Source organism: Glandiceps talaboti, chromosome 23 (assembly GCF_964340395.1).
Source record: "Glandiceps talaboti chromosome 23, keGlaTala1.1, whole genome shotgun sequence".
NCBI classification, from domain to species: Eukaryota; Metazoa; Hemichordata; class Enteropneusta; family Spengelidae; genus Glandiceps; species Glandiceps talaboti.
In genome coordinates this window covers 14,249,983-14,268,343 of record NC_135571.1, presented here as the reverse complement: position 1 = coordinate 14,268,343, position 18,361 = coordinate 14,249,983, and the positions used below count along the sequence as shown (strand labels likewise).

At 34.9% G+C, this 18,361-nt stretch overlaps 1 protein-coding gene and 1 long non-coding RNA gene across 2 annotated transcripts in view; both read right to left on the bottom strand.

The window, feature by feature from the left end:
* The window catches only part of LOC144452784 (diacylglycerol lipase-alpha-like), a 22,249-nt gene extending 11,429 nt beyond the window's left edge, over positions 1-10,820 (bottom strand). The window contains exons 1-6 of the mRNA XM_078143938.1: positions 10,684-10,820; positions 8,126-8,210; positions 7,355-7,578; positions 7,273-7,284; positions 5,291-5,392; positions 4,764-4,899 (exon numbers count right to left, since the gene is read on the bottom strand). Of these exons, the coding sequence (XP_078000064.1) occupies positions 4,764-4,899; positions 5,291-5,392; positions 7,273-7,284; positions 7,355-7,578; positions 8,126-8,210; positions 10,684-10,820 (696 nt within the window). The remainder of the gene's footprint in view (positions 1-4,763; positions 4,900-5,290; positions 5,393-7,272; positions 7,285-7,354; positions 7,579-8,125; positions 8,211-10,683) is intronic.
* On the bottom strand, positions 10,819-18,361 carry LOC144452910 (uncharacterized). The gene is made up of 3 exons (XR_013482377.1): positions 18,342-18,361; positions 16,742-16,843; positions 10,819-10,846 (listed from the first exon to the last, which is right to left on the bottom strand). It is a non-coding gene; the product is annotated as an uncharacterized LOC144452910 (long non-coding RNA).

Here is an 18,361-nt window from a genome sequence, read left to right as displayed (position 1 = left end):
CCTTGAGCTTCCAGGAGGAAAGGCATGTTATACATTTGTATTATAATAATTATTACAAGTGGAGAATACAAAGGCTAGGAGGTACAACCAGCTAATGATGTATCTTGACAGTGCAGTAAACAGACTATAGGGCTAGGAGGTACAACCAGCTAATGATGTATCTCAACAGTGCAGTAAACAGACTATAGGGCTAGGAGGTACAACCAGCTAATGATGTATCTCAACAGTGCAGTAAACAGACTATAGGGCTAGGAGGTACAACCAGCTAATGATGTATCTCAACAGTGCAGTAAACAGACTATAGGGCTAGGAGGTACAACCAGCTAACGATGTATCTCAACAGTGCAGTAAACAGACTATAGGGCTAGGAGGTACAACCAGCTAATGATGTATCTCAACAGTGCAGTAAACAGACTATAGGGCTAGGAGGTACAACCAGCTAATGATGTATCTCAACAGTGCAGTAAACAGACTATAGGGTTAGGAGGTACAACCAGCTAACGATGTATCTCAACAGTGCAGTAAACAGACTATAGGGCTAGGAGGTACAATCAGCTAATGATGTATCTCAACAGTGCAGTAAACAGACTATAGGACTAGGAGGTACAACCAGCTAACGATGTATCTCAACAGTGCAGTAAACAGACTATTGGGCTAGGAGGTACAACCAGCTAACAATGTATCTCAACAGTGCAGTAAACAGACTATAGGGCTAGGAGGTACAACCAACTAATGATGTATCTCAACAGTGCAGTAAACAGACTATAGGGCTAGGAGGTACAACCAGCTAATGATGTATCTCAACAGTGCAGTAAACAGACTATAGGGCTAGGAGGCACAACCAGCTAATGATGTATCTTGACAGTGCAGTAAACAGTCTATAGGGCTAGGAGGTACAACCAGCTAATGATGTATCTCAACAGTGCAGTAAACAGACTATAGGGCTAGGAGGCACAACCAGCTAATGATGTATCTCAACAGTGCAGTAAACAGACTACACAATGTCAGCCATTTCAAATCACTGATTAGTAAAACACATCACATCAAAAACATTCACAAGATAATAATCAAGAATAACAAAAAGAATCGGATATCATTATCATATACATAACATTGCAGTGACAATTTCACGGATTTCACATTGATAGGAATTTTGGAATTTTTACACAGACACATTTTTTGATTGAATTACACTACAATTTTATGACAGGAAAGACCACATTACAGGTTGCTATGAAGTGTAAAATAAACTGTTTGAAGTTTAAAAGTGTTCATATGGAGGACGACGTGGCATTCCTTTGGATTTTTTCTTCTTAAAATGACTTGACTATGTTTTCCTACTTAAAAAAAACCCAATGTAAAACAACATATACCAAGTCAATGTTTGTTACTCAATGAACTGCAAAATGCTAGAAAGTGTCTGAAAAGTTTGTTATTGTGTGTATAACTTATAAGTTGTGTTGACTTTCAAATTGTATCTTGATGGGTTTGTTCTTTTTCTGTATACAAGTCATCTCATATTCTACTGATGTCTGGTAATAATTTACATTGATAAAGTTGCAATAAAGTTATTGTCATTATTATACTATAATAACAAACATTTTACACATTTTTTTTTTTTTTTTTTTTACACATTATTGAGTTACAAACACAAATTTAGACTGTGAGGGCGCCCTGTCATGGTGTACCTTACAGACTACATTTGTATTATTCATTTAGACTGTGAGGGCACCCCGTTATGGTGTACCTTACAGACTAAATCTGGGATTAAAAAGTTGTTCACAGAAACATTTAATGTGGTCTTTATTTTAAAATCATTGGTCTTTCAGTCAAAAAGTGTATCTGTGTGAAATTGAACTCCTTGTAAAATGCAATGTACAGATCAATTCAATTTAGTATTTAGTATGCAAAGCTGTATTAGTGGCAATAAGAGAGAGAGAATACAGAGTTAACATTAGTAGTGATAAATAAACGCTGTTAACAGAAAGTAAGTTTCATTAGTAGAGTAATTATTAGCATTTATTTACTTGCTGCAAACGTTGGAACATTTTCATCACACTGCGACTTTTAGACTATTCTCTACAAGTTTTGGAAGGTGAAACTCCAATGTTAAGCCATCTTGTCAGTATTGTTATAAGGGTGTGTATACCAGTATGTTTGACTTGAGACAGTTGACACAAGTTGATAACTACTACACCCCAGACAATATTGATGAAATGTCAGCAAACATTTGAGATTCATTTTAGGACTCTATGACTAGAAATTTTAATTTATAATGATCGTCATGGTAATATGTTAATCCCAAGTTCATGATGTAGAAATGATTGGTGTATTTATTACATATTTTGATTATCTTTTTGTGAGTATAATAGCCGGTATAATTTCAATGCAAGCCCACTGGGTCAATCCCCAATCAGTTCATTTTCTCAACAAAGTGAATAGAAACACTTATTGGGGTGACAAAGACTTGGAAACTTGGATACATATACATTACCAAGGTACATCCCACATTCAAAATTTATGGTATTTGGTATTAAAATCTCTGTTTTACAAGATTGCACCCCCCCCCTCCGAGTTCCAACCAAAATTAAGTATAAAAATCTTAGTTACGAGTTTTGACCCTTCTCTGCCATTTTATTAATGGGGTTCTAAAACCATTGACTGCATCACAATCTATGTACTACACAGTGTATAGCTACAACAGACATAATAGTTATATTGCAATAAATTACTATTACTTAGGCTGACAGAATGCATTGATTACATGACAGTGGATAGAAATGTGAATGTTTGGCAGAGATTTGACCTAGTAGGATAAAGGTAGAAAAAAAGATTGTTAATGCTGATACAATTGAAACCAGGTAACCTGAAACAGCATGGGTGCTATGTTTCATGTCAAATACTTTCAATTGTATTACAGTAGAGTTTGTTATTACTGATACTAACAGTACACCCTGCTAAGATATCAATAATGTATTCACCTGATAAATTCACAAATATTGGTTCTACGTATCAAGATTTTTTTGTGGACAATAATTGATTGTTGTCTGGTTCTTACAAGTCAAAAACGTTTAATGCAAATAGAGAACCATGTGTTGATACATACACTGATATACAGAAACTCTTCAAATTGCTAATTAGTTTACGTCACTGGAATAACAGTGTTTGCTTGTTTCCACACATGGACCGGTACATGTATAGTTATACACACACTGGATACTGTAATGTTTGTTTGTTTGCAGACATGGACTGTATACGGGTACATGTATAGTTATACACACACTGGACACTGTAATGTTTGTTTGTTTGCAGACATGAATTATTAGACTCTCTCACAGTCCTCAAAGCTTCGCATAAATAGCTAAAACTTGGGTTGTTTTGTATGTATCTACTGCATAATTGTACTTGTATACTAGTATCCCAGTATCCCTAGCCCTGTACTGTGCGCCCTCATCGATCACTTTGGGCTAACATTTTGTTGATGTGTTAGGCAAAGCTCGGGGCTTCACATGGACTATATACCGGTACATGAATAGTTATATACACACTGGACACTGTAATGTTTGTTTGAAATGTGACTTACAGTGATATGATATCTTAGCATGGGTCTATTGTATCAGAAAGTATTTGCAATTTAAACCAAGTTAAACATAACATTCATTGAAAACATTTATTGCTAATTTGGTCAGTCAGTGACATCAAGTAATCTACAAATATTTCAAGCTAATCAAACAATGGGACAATAATTTAAAGGTACACAAACTGAGCTGATATGTTTTGGGGATGTCATTTTTTCAGCATATTAAAAGTATTCTACTTACTGATGTATACTTAACCATCACTTGGAATTAAAAGGTACTCACAATATTCTACTTACTGATGTATACTTAACCATCACTTGGAATTGACTGAACTCAAACTTGGTATAAAAATATAACTTACAAACGATCCGATGACATAATCATACATAATATATGTATCAAAAAATGTACAGAAACTCCCTACCATGCAATCAACAGTTCTAACAATGCCAGAATACAAATTGTGATGTCATAGATGGCATGCATCCACATTAACATTATACTAGAATAATTTAATCCAAGTTTTTAGTAAATATTTTCACATAATTGAAAAGTTTATAAACTCAGTTTGTGTCACTTTAACAAAAGCAGTTAATAAATATTCTTAGACTACTCTTGAACTTTTTGAAGAAAAATAAACAGTTTATGTTTCAATGAATGTATTGTTTAAAACTTGGACAATATTATTAAAGGTCTGTACACTATAGGCAAGGTGAACAAAGAGAAGAAGTGAAATGAAGAAACGAGAAAAGATGAAAATATTTCACAGCAGCTTGATTATCAGCAGCATCTCTTTACATATGTCAAATCAATGTCTGTTACCATGGTTTCTTCTCCTTGACTACCATCACCATCATCACTATTGTCATGGATACCTGCTTCATCTCCTAGCAACCTCTCTGGATGACTTGGAATCTCTTCCCTGGAATGTTGTGATGAGGAAGAAGAACCTACTTCCTGTAAATCTGAAGAAAATTTATCAAAAAAATGTTCCTCTAATCCTTGGGAATACCACTGCATTCCCAGTGTATTTTCCATATCATCTTCCATTCCAAGATTTTCCGTGCCTTCATTACTAACTTTTCCCACTAATTCTGTTCCATGCGTTCTTTCCATGGTTAAATTAGGTTCAGGCATGCAGTGTGCTAGGGTAGATTTATTATACATTGAGTGTTTACTAACCGCTGAATGAAAAGTTGCATAGACGATATCAGATTCTGGAAGTCCTAATTGTCGTTTCAACGCCGTAAAGTTGCACTGACAACAATTATCTTGATCAACCACTTCAGCTGAATTTTTTAGATTACAACAGCAACATCTGCACAGAAACAAAAATAACAAAAAAACAGAGAAAAAGTTACATTTAGTGGATAATATATATTTACAATAAGGTTAAACATATGGAGACTACAGGATTCTATGTATTGGTTAAACAGACAAGACTTTCCCTGAGATGTTTCAGAATATAATGAAATATCGATTATATTGAGATACTTTGCCGATAATATAAAAATGTATATGAAAGGTGTAAACATGCGTTTCTAGGATTGCGTAAGTATGGGAGATTAACCTTATCCCTGTATGAACTCAGCACTAGACAAGGATATAGACCAAGATTAGTGTGGGTGGGTGGGGAGGGGGATGATATTGAGGGTAAATGTCTTACATGAGAAATTAACTGACAAATAGCACCATTCCATCTGACTTACCTACAATGTCTAGCTAATTTGCATAATCCTGTTGTCTTGTTCATAATCATGTAAAGAGGCCAACCATATGCTGCGATGGCAAACTTGAAATAATAAAGAACACTTTTAAATTCTGCTTTAGTGACCTGTAAACAAAACAAATTTATGTAATTAGTAAATGCAAGAACCAATTGCAAAGCCCGACAGTTGGCAGTGTCCTTGCATTGAAGGTATATACCCCAATATCAATCCTGACAGTTGGCAGTATCCTTGCATTATACCCAATACCAAGGCTATACTATTTTTGTCTCCGCGAACACTATTTTCATTCAAGAAATTTCATATCAGGAAATTTAGAAAAGAATAAATCATGACTTTGTGCCAGAAATGTCTGACAAAATTTGACAGTCAGTGCTAAAACCAACAACAGATTACTATATTTAGATGTACTGTTGTGTGGGCAACCTCATTTGCATAGAGTGCATGCAGTGTCACCCAATCTGAGGGTGGGTGGGGGGGGGGGGGGGTCGGGGTAGGAGTGATACATGTTGTAGAAAAGAACTACATGATAGGTAATAGAAGCAGTTGCCATATATAAAGTTATTATTTATGATGTACAGCTTTCTTTGACTCTATTCATAACTTACTGGGTCTGTGAGGTTCAAATGTTGGGTCTGAGATGTGATAGGAACTCCTGATAGAAACTCATAACTTACTGGGTCTGTGAGGTTCAAATGGTGAGTCTGAGGTGTGATAGAAACTCCTGATAGAAACTCATAACTTACTGGGTCTGTGAGGTTCAAATGGTGAGTCTGAGGTGTGATAGAAACTCCTGATAGAAACTCATAACTTACTGGGTCTGTGAGGTTCAAATGGTGAGTCTGAGGTGTGATAGAAACTCCTGATAGAAACTCATAACTTACTGGGTCTGTGAGGTTCAAATGGTGAGTCTGAGGTGTGATAGAAACTCCTGATAGAAACTCATAACTTACTGGGTCTGTGAGGTTCAAATGGTGAGTCTGAGGTGTGATAGAAACTCCTGATAGAAACTCATAACTTACTGGGTCTGTGAGGTTCAAATGGTGAGTCTGAGGTGTGATAGAAACTCCTGATAGAAACTCATAACTTACTGGGTCTGTGGGGTTCAAATGGTGGGTCTGAGGTGTGATAGAAACTCCTGATAGAAACTCATAACTTACTGGGTCTGTGAGGTTCAAATGTTGGGTCTGAGGTGTGATAGGAACTCCTGATAGAAACTCATAACTTACTGGATCTGTGAGGTTCAAATGGTGGGTCTGAGGTGTGATAGAAACTCCTGATAGAAACTCATAACTTACTGGGTCTGTGAGGTTCAAATGTTGGGTTTGAGGTGTTATAGGAACTCCTGATAGAAACTCATAACTTACTGGGTCTGTAAGGTTCAAATGTTGGGTCTGAGGTGTGATAGGAACTCCTGATAGAAACTCATAACTTACTGGGTCTGTGAGGTTCAAATGTTGGGTTTGAGGTGTGATAGGAACTCCTGATAGAAACTCATAACTTACTGGGTCTGTGAGGTTCAAATTTTGGGTTTGAGGTGTTATAGGAACTCCTGATAGAAACTCATAACTTACTGGGTCTGTGAGGTTCAAATGTTGGGTTTGAGATGTGATAGAAACTCCTGATAGAAACTCATAACTTACTGGGTCTGTGAGGTTCAAATGTTGGGTTTGAGGTGTGATAGGAACTCCTGATAGAAACTCATAACTTACTGGGTCTGTGAGGTTCAAATGTTGGGTCTGAGGTGTGATAGGAACTCCTGATAGAAACTCATAACTTACTGGGTCTGTGAGGTTCAAATGTTGGGTTTGAGATGTGATAGAAACTCCTGATAGAAACTCATAACTTACTGGGTCTGTGAGGTTCAAATGTTGGGTTTGAGGTGTGATAGGAACTCCTGATAGAAACTCATAACTTACTGGGTCTGTGAGGTTCAAATGTTGGGTTTGAGATGTGATAGAAACTCCTGATAGAAACTCATAACTTACTGGGTCTGTGAGGTTCAAATGTTGGGTTTGAGGTGTGATAGGAACTCCTGATAGAAACTCATAACTTACTGGGTCTGTGAGGTTCAAATGTTGGGTTTGAGGTGTGATAGGAACTCCTGATAGAAACTCATAGATGTTGTTGCCTTGGTTTGCCACAATCAGTTTCCGTCGTCTCTTTTGCTCTTCTCTGAGTAACATAAATCCAGCTATTATGTCGGATGGAACTACATCTAATTCATGGAAAAACTCTGAAAAAAGTTTGGCTACTTCTGCAAATGAATTCTGCCAACAGAAATAAAGACACAAGATTTACAAAATGATCAATATGTCGGTGAAATCAACATATGACATGTAAATTATTAATATGTCTGTGAAATCAACATATGACATGTACACATTCCTTACATGTTGCATTTATTAATTCCACATGATTGGAATGGTGCAATTAGGTTATGTGAAAGGAAACAGAGTTGAGTTTCTTATTTTAGGGACGATCGCACAATGTAACACAAGCTCAATAAGCAAACTTCGTTTGTTTAGGGGGAGGTACGTGGTTTGACCTAAATGAACAATGTCTGTTACGGTTGAGCTTGTGTGACACTGCAATCGTCCCTTAGTCATATTTGTTATGCTAAGGGATTCGGCAGAATAAAGTCATTTTAACCAATCCTGTGTGGTTTGGGAGTTGAAGAGTCTAAACTTTGTTTACTTCAAGTCCACCTAGTTATAGAGTATATTAACTCTAAATGTCTGTGAATTAACTATTTTTATGGACAGCACTTGTTATTTTCAACAACTTTTACATCATTAGCATAAAAAACAAACCTACCTGTTGTGCATCACCAACACCTGCACAACAACATAAAAAACGAAATCTTCTATCCCAGTTGGCTTCATATAACTCCTGAGTTTGTCTGAAAATAAATTTTGATAGAAATATGTTAAAAACTAATACACCATCTGAAATACTAGGAGTTTGTATAATACTCAATATATATATTTCTTATCACAAAATACTGTATTTTTCAGTTCATGAATACTTTTTTGAATCTGAAATTGTTACTATTATAATATCCTTCAATTTCATATAAGCCCTCCTAATTGTTAAACCATGACTTGAAATATTATAACTTCCCAAATATGGGTGTTTGTGCAGGAGGAAAATCTATTTGATATGAGGAATCTAATTGACTAGATTAGATATCAGTGAATTCCCCAATTAGAGTGTTTGTACATTAGTGGACAAAGGAGTTTGTTCTAGGATTAGATGTGTACTAACAGGGTTCGTACACTAAGAATAAAAAAAATTCCAGGGTTTCCAGGGGTTTATATTATAATATAGGGAAAATATTAATTTGTTTGTCTATATATTTCTCTTAATGTCTGTCTTATTATTTTAGTCCTATGAGTCAATACTAGACTTTACCTCCATCAAAATCTTGACTATCATGTTCACTCACTAGTGCATTTTTTTTTAGGTACTAAAATATGAATTTACACAATATACAAAGCATGCAAGATCAAAACAAACATGGTGGCGCCAGTGAACTGTATACATACATTCTGTGAGCAAAGTATATCATGGAATGATCGTTTGACTGTCTGGGCTAGCGAGAATTTTGATTTACTAGCTTGGCAAAAATACTTTGAAAATTGTTTCATCATTTCACATTTAGTAGTGTTCTGAATCATATGAATGGGTGGTTAGAGCACAGACAGAAATGTCAATCAATTGTGCTCATTTTCTAGGGGTTTCCAGGGGTAGGGAGCAGTTTTCCAGGGTTTCCATGGAGGGTTTGACATTCCAGGGTTTTCCAGGACTGTGCGAAACCTAACTCATTAATGCAAAGTTGATAGACTCTGATAAGACAGTGATAACAATAGGAAATCGAAAAAGACAGTGAGAGGAAATGATACTATTGATTTTAATATTTTAAACTTTACTTGAAATACAGAGAAAAATAAGAAAACAATATTAGAAATCTGGAAAATCAGGAATTTTTTTTATTTATTCCTTTTGGACCCTGTGGTATGAAGAACATAAAGTTGAAAACATGGAGATGTAATATTTGAATAATTTATTCAACAGAAAATCAATATTTCGATGGTATTTCTCAATATTATTTTTTGTTCAACAAAGTAAAATACGAGTGGGATACTAATGTCACTACTAGTTGATAGACGAGTGAGTGGTCATCATTTCTTTCCAGCTGAATGAAGAAAAATGTTGAGGAATAACATAATTATATCAGCACAAATAATATCAAAGAAAAATTGGGGAAAGTAATGGCAATTTCAAATATTTTGACTCATATTTCGAACACAGCAGAACAATGACGTAGACACACGTTGTCTTGACACAGACACACATTGCCATGATGTAGACACTTGTTGTTGTGACATAGAATGACCTGAGTATATATTCCCTATTTTTATGTTGAAGCTGGTTCATGCATGGTATCATAATTTTTAATGATTTTCATTCATTTTGACGACAAATGGTAAACAAGACTGCATACTGAATTTGTATTCACTAAAAGTCACCAGTTCTTAATGATGTTAATTATCTGTTAAAACGTAATTAATTTTATCCTAATAGATAAAATATAACTTGACAAATAAGTTCTGAATTATTTTTGATAGCTATTACAAACAAATAAATAATTTTATACCATTTACATACCCCTGCATAAAGAGGTTTTATGGTTTCTTGTAACAAATGGAAAGCGCCCTCTAGTGACATGGATTTGTAGCATCAGAAGTAAACCTATTCAACCTTAGGGATGACTGCATGCTGTCACACAAGCTCAATAAACAAACTTTGTTCATTTAGGGAGGGAAAGGGTCAGGCATCAATGTGATTGTTGAACTTCATTTTTATACTTCTAACCAACAAAAAATTCAAAAACTTTCACCCTTCAATAGTAACAGGTTCTGTAGTTACAATTCAGATGTTAATAAGTTGATTAAAATGTACTGTGATATACAGTACTGGATTTCCGTTAGTATTTTAGTGTTTTTACATTGTATCGATTGTAGTGTTGTGACTCCTATAATTCTCACCATGGTTTACATCATATATATACTGTCAATGTCGCATTTATTTACGGGGATGGGGGGACGGAGGGTGAGGAGGGAGGGTTTTTTGGCCTAAATGAATAAATTTCATCTACTAAGCTTGTGTAACATTGTGCAATTGTTCCTTAGTGCATTTTTGTAACATAAAAATCTCTCTACATAAACTTTATGTTAAATTTCTTATTTCCACAAGTTTTGTGTTATACTTTGAAAACTATGTTGTAATAATAATTTAAAATTAAAGTTAAAATCCTCCACAAATCACTACGCTCTAATTTTGCTACAAAAGACAAAAATGTCAAATCTTACTTTGCTCTGCTCATTCTTCTCTCTACTCTACTTTTGGAACGTCTGATAGCTTCTTGTTTTTTGGACACTTTAAGTTTGACCCAACTCCTACCAGCTCTGTCAAATGTGCACCATAGTACTGCTAACAGGCATATCATCACTAACCAATTTAACACTACAACACCTGTCGGTATAGAGAGACAACATATCAATATTACAATTACATGACATTATGACATTATAAACCATAACACTACATGTCACTTCCCTGCTTAGGACTGAGTGATTACCTCACCTGACTTAAGGAGGATGGATAATCTCCATGGTTATCTCACCTGACTTAAGGAGGATGAATAATCTCCATGGTTATTTCACCTGACTTAAGGAGGGTGGATAATCTCCATGATTATTTCACCTGACTTAAGGAGGGTGGATAATCTCCATGATTATCTCACCTGACTTAAGGAGGATGAATAATCTCCATGGTTATTTCACCTGACTTAAGGAGGATGAATAATCTCCATGATTTTCTCACCTGACTTAAGGAGGATGAATAATCTCCATCATCTGACTTAAGGAGGGTGAATAATCTCCATGATTATCTCACCTGACTTAAGGAGGATGAATAATCTCCATGATTACCTCACCTGACTTAAGGAGGATGAATAATCTCCATCATCTGACTTAAGGAGGGTGAATAATCTCCATGATTTTCTCACCTGACTTAAGGAGGATGAATAATCTCCATGATTACCTCACCTGACTTAAGGAGGATGAATAATCTCCATCATCTGACTTAAGGAGGGTGAATAATCTCCATGATTATCTCACCTGACTTAAAGAGGGTAGATAATCTCCATGATTATCTCACCTGACTTAAGGAGGATGGATAATCTCCATGGTTAATTCACCTGACTCAAGGAGGGTGGATACTCTCCATGGTTATTTCACCTGACTTAAGGAGGGTGGATAATCGCCAAGGTTATCGCACCTGACTTAAGGAGGGTGGATAATCGCCAAGGTTATCTCACCGGACTTAAGGAGGGTAGATAATCTCCATGGTTATCTCACCTGACTTAAGGAGGATGGATAATCTCCATGGTTATCTCACCTGACTTAAGGAGGATGGATAATCTCCTAATCCAAGTAGACAACTGGATTAGGAAGTAGTATTTATATTGCATGTCAAGCAAACATTTGTACATACAGTCTAAAATGTATTGATTTATTTTATTTAATGACGTTTACTGAAAAAAATTGAATATCTCGCAAATTAGCCGTTTTAGATAATTAAGTTACAACTTATAAATGAATTAAACCTAAATACAATCTGACATAGAAACAATAAACGCCATCTCTCTCTCTCTCTCTGTCTCTCTGTCTCTCTCTCTCTCTCTCTCTCTCTGTCTCTCTCTCTCTCTCTGTCTCTCTCTCTCTCCCTCTCTCTCTCCCTCTGTCTCTCTCTCTGTCTCTCTCTGTCTCTGTCTCTCTCTGTCTCTCCCTCCCTCCCTCCCTCTCTCTGTCTCTGTCTCTCTCTGTCTCTCTGTCTCTCTCCCTCTCTCTCTCTCTCTGTCTCTCTCCCTCTCTGTCTCTCTCTCTCTGTCTCTGTCTCTCTCTGTCTCTCCCTCCCTCCCTCCCTCTCTCTGTCTCTGTCTCTCTCTGTCTCTGTCTGTCTGTCTGTCTGTCTGTCTGTCTGTCTGTCTGTCTGTCTGTCTGTCTGTCTGTCTGTCTGTCTGTCTGTCTCTCTCTCTCTCTCTCTCTCTCTCTCTCTTTCTCTGAAAATATCAAAGTTTATGACATCTAACCCTAACAAAGGTCATTGAATTTCATAAACGAACAGTAGCCTTTACACGGCCCCATTCAGAATATTTTGCTATGAGTACTAGATATGAATCTATAGAGACTGAGTGTAATTTACTGTTCTCCTGTCACCTGATACTTGTAGTTAAATCAGGTCAAAGGTCACACTGACCTCCTACTGCAGTGCAAATTAAATCTTAGTGAAAGATATATTAATACATGTGGTGAAACTATGTGTGTATTGAATATTAGCTGTCCTAAGTTAACCACTTGGTATGCATACAAGTATAAGTAATTTCACAGATGTCTAGACCAGCTGTTTGCTGGACAAATAGCACCATGAATATTCAATGATATATGGTTATGGGCAAGAAGATATGATATTTTTTAGTAATGATTTATATGGTATATATATATTTCTTTTGGGAATGTGTAAATTACAAGTTATTAAAGTCTGGTATCAAATATACCCAACAAATTGTTCAATTTGTGTAAAGTTTTATTTAATTTCAAGTTAACAACTTAAACAAGTTTAATAGTCACTGATACAGCATTGCAAATTACATCTTAGCAAGATACATAGGAATACATGTGGTGAATGTTTGTGTATACAACATATCCAGCTACTTAAGGTAAGTACTTGGCAAATATACATGCCATGGTAAACTCACTATGCCTCAGGGATATTTTATTCCCTCATAACAAAAGTTTTTTAATTCTCTCTAAACTTTCCCACATTGTTCCTGGTCCTTTTGAAATATCAAAAGAAATTTGGGGATTCACCAAAATGTTTTCAAAGAAATCAACACTCTTGTATTATCCCATGATATTACATTATCACTATTATTATTATTAGTTGAAGATTGGTGCCAATTCTATTCTCATTTCCTGCAAAATATTTCAAACTGGAACAAATTTGTTAACATCAAGTCTTTTGAGCCATAACGTTACAGACTGTGTCCCTTTAAACAAAAGTAACCACCAAAGACCATAAAGTTACACAGACTGTGTCCCTTTCAACAAAAGTAACCACCAAAAACCATAAAGTTACAGACTGTGTCCCTTTAAACAAAAGAAACCACCAAAGACCATAAAGTTACAGACTGTGTCCCTTTCAACAAAAGTAACCACCAAAAACCATAAAGTTACAGACTGTGTCCCTTTAAACAAAAGTAACCACCAAAGACCATAAAGTTACAGACTGTGTCCCTTTAAAGTAAAGTAACCACTAAAGACCATAAAGTTACAGACTGTGTCCCTTTAAACAAAAGTAACCACCAAAGACCATAAAGTTACAGACTGTGTCCCTTTAAAGTAAAGTAACCACTAAAGACCATAAAGTTACAGACTGTGTCCCTTTAAACAAAAGTAACCACCAAAGACCATAAAGTTACAGACTGTGTCCCTTTAAACAAAAGTAACCACCAAAGACCATAAAGTTACAGACTGTGTCCCTTTAAACAAAAGTAACCACCAAAGACCATAAAGTTACAGACTGTGTCCCTTTAAACAAAAGTAACCACCAAAGACCATAAAGTTACAGACTGTGTCCCTTTAAACAAAAGTAATCAGAAAAACACTTACAAAAACTAAAAGAAAGTAACCCTTAAGAAACAGAAAGTTACCAACTTCACCTCTTTAAAATCTGGCTTTATTTTTTTAGCTGTAGTTTTGATGTGTTTACAAAATGGAAATCTAGGGGCAGACTTACAATGAAATATGGTCTCTCTCCAAACACAAAATAATTACTAGATAGTTTAAGGATATGATTTATTCATACATGGTCTTTAAAAAATAATTTAACATATTAAGTATGACGCCAAACAGAATAAAAGTAATAAAAATTGTCTATTTGTACATGCTACTTGGGTTTCCTATCTACTCAAATATTATATTACATTTGTTTATAATTTATGATCAATTTTTAGGATTTTTATGATTTATCATAAATAAGTTATGATTTTAGTAGATATCATATCTAGATATCAGTGATCTACAGCCTAGTGTCTACAAATCAAAATGCACTAAAGAATCATTTACAGTTAAAATGATGTAGGCTTGCTGTTTCACTCAGATGACATGACATTTAATACAGCTAAAATGATGTAGGCTTGGTGTTTCAATCATGGGACAATGTAATGTCCCATGAGTGAAACATCAAGCCTACATCATTTTAGCTGTAATGTCCCATGAGTGAAGCACCAAGCCCACATCATTTTAAGTGTAATGTCCCATGAGTGAAACATCAAGCCCACATCATTTTAGCTGTAATGTCCCATGGGTAAAACACCAAGCCTACATCATTTTAGCTGTAAATTTGGGAAATAATACATCTTGGGTTGGATTGGGCATTAAGGGGTGTTAGTAGCCAAGTAGTAAACTTAACATGTGTCTGTTACCACTATAGTGGCCAAGTAGTAAACTTAATATGTGTCTGTTACCACTATAGTGGCCAAGTAGTAAACTTAATATGTGTCTGTTACCACTATAGTGGCCAAGTAGTAAACTTAATATGTGTCTGTTACCACTATAGTGACCAAGTAGTAAACATAATATGTGTCTGTTACCACTATAGTGACCAAGTAGTAAACTTAATATGTGTCTGTTACCACTATAGTGACCAAGTAGTAAACATAATGTGTCTGTTACCACTATAGTGACCAAGTAGTAAACTTAATAGTGTCTGTTATATGTATGAAGGTATAGACACTACCATACATGTATGAAGGTAGATACTATAGACACTACCATACATGTATGAAGGTAGATACTATAGACACTACCATACATGTATGAAGGTAGATGCTATAGACACTACCATACATGTATGAAGGTAGATACTATAGACACTACCATACATGTATGAAGGTAGATGCTATAGACACTACCATACATGTATGAAGGTATAGACACTACCATTCATGTATGAATGTAGATAATATAGACACTACCATACATGTATGAAGGTAGATACTATAGACACTACCATACATGTATGAAGGTATAGACACTACCATACATGTATGAAGGTAGATACTATAGACACTACCATACATGTATGAAGGTATAGACACTACCATACATGTATGAAGGTAGATGCTATAGACACTACCATACATGTATGAAGGTATAGACACTACCATACATGTATGAAGGTAGATACTATAGACACTACCATACATGTATGAAGGTATAGACACTACCATACATGTATGAAGGTAGATGCTATAGACACTACCATACATGTATGAAGGTATAGACACTACCATACATGTATGAAGGTAGATGCTATAGACACTACTATACATGTATGAAGGTAGATACTATAGACACTACCATACATGTATGAAGGTATAGACAGCTACCATACATGTATGAAGGTAGATGCTATAGACACTACCATACATGTATGAAGGTATAGACACTACCATACATGTATGAAGGTAGACACTATAGATAATACCATACATGTATGAAGGTAGATGCTATAGACACTACCATACAATGATACATGTATGAAGGTAGATACTATAGACAATACCATACATGTATGACGGTAGACACTATAGACACTACCATACATGTATGAAGGTAGATACTATAGACACTACCATACATGTATGAAGGTAGATACTATAGACAATACCATACATGTATGACGGTAGACACTATAGACAATACCATACATGTATGAAGGTAGACACTATAGACACTACCATACATGTATGAAGGTAGATAATATAGACACTACCATACATGTATGAAGGTAGATGCTATAGACACTACCATACATGTATGAAGGTAGATGCTATAGACACTACCATACATGTATGAAGGTAGATGCTATAGACACTACCATACATGTATGAAGGTAGATAATATAGACACTACCATATATGTCTAAGAACACTTGTAGTGTAAGAACACTTGAGTACACAAGCTATAATCATATTTGAATTTCTGACACCGATATATATTTAATAAATTATATTATTATCACTATTAGTATTCACAGTACAAGTTGATGATTTAATATTATCAAAATATAAGTAAAAAAAAACCCGATGATATTACAGACATATTGGTATCAATTAAAGTTCTTAGTTTGGGAATTTTGTGAGGAACTATAAGTTTAATAAAAAACATTAAAAGTCAGTGCTTTGATAAAAATTAGCGATATTTGATAAAAATTAATAACATTTGATAAAAATCGAGATATTTCATAATTTATGTACATTAAATGAACACTGTAGATGGATAGGAAATGTGTGGTACATACCTAAAACTGTTTTATTTGCCAAACCAGCTGGACAGAAATGATAGTGATCAGCCACCCATACCACTCCTAGTATCAACCAGATCAGTTCCACTAGTAAAACAGCTGAAATCAGGCACAAATATGATATTAGTTCCACTAGTAAAACAGCTGAAATCAGGCACAAACATGATATTAGTTGACAAAATTGTGACATCAGCTGACAGAGACTGTGTAATGTGAACAAGTCTTCATAGAAGATATAGCCCCCTGAGGCCTCTAATAGACACTTTCATGCAGTCTCCATTTATTAACGTTTTTGAGTTAATTACCAAAAGTAATGCATGTGTATGTTTATTTGGTTCAATCTGCATTATCTATAGATATGATATAAAAGACATTATCCACACATAATTGCTACAAAGTGTCTGCAATATATAATTAATTGCTTAATTTTGATGGTCTATGAATAGAGACAATGATCAAGTTTGTTTATAGCTTGATTTCCATAGTAGTATCTCAACAATAGTTTTAGTTTGTGTCTATCTTAGTTTGCCTATAGTTTGATTTCCATAGTAGTATTTCAACAATAGTTTTAGTTTGTGTCTATCTTAGTTTGCCTATAGTTTGATTTCCATAGTAGTATTTCAACAATAGTTTTAGTTTGTGTCTATCTTAGTTTGCCTATAGTTTGATTTCCATAGTAGTATTTCAACAATAGTTTTAGTTTGTGTCTATCTTAGTTTGCCTTTAGCTTGATTTCCATAGTAGTATCTCAACAATAGTTTTAGTTTGTGTCTATCTTAGTTTGCCTATAGTTTGATTTCCATAGTAGTATTTCAACAATAGTTTTAGTTTGTATCTATCTATCTTAGTTTGCCTATAGTTTGATTTCCATAGTAGTATTTCAACAATAGTTTTAGTTTGTGTCTATCTTAGTTTGCCTATAGCTTGCTTTCCATAGTAGTATATCAACAATAGTTTTAGTTTGTGTCTATCTTAGTTTACCTATAACTTGATTTCCATAGTAGTATCTCAACAATAGTTTTAGTTTGTGTCTATCTTAGTTTGCCTATAGTTTGATTTCCATAGTAGTATATCAACAATAGTTTTAGTTTGTGTCTATCTTAGTTTGCCTATAGTTTGATTTCCACAGTAGTATATCAACAATAGTTTTAGTTTGTGTTTATCTTAGTTTGTCTATAGCTTGATTTCCATAGTAGTATCTCAACAATAGTTTTAGTTTGTGTCTATCTTAGTTTGCCTATAGTTTGATTTCCATAGTAGTATATCAACAATAGTTTTAGTTTGTGTCTATCTTAGTTTGCCTATAGTTTGATTTCCATAGTAGTATATCAACAATAATTTTAGTATATGTGTCTATCTTAGTTTGCCTATAGTTTGATTTCCATAGTTAATCAACAATAGTTTCAGCCTTTGTCTATCTTACTTTGTCTATAGTGTAATTTCCACAGTAGTATATCTGTGGGAAGGCTGTTTCTTATCTATCTAAATTGTTCCTGGGAAACAAAAAATGTGTACGATGCGCAGTCTTTTGGTGACCCTTCGAAATTTCTGTTGTAGCCTATAGTTTGACTAGTGCAAAGATATCAGTATGACTTACCTAATCTACAATATAAAACA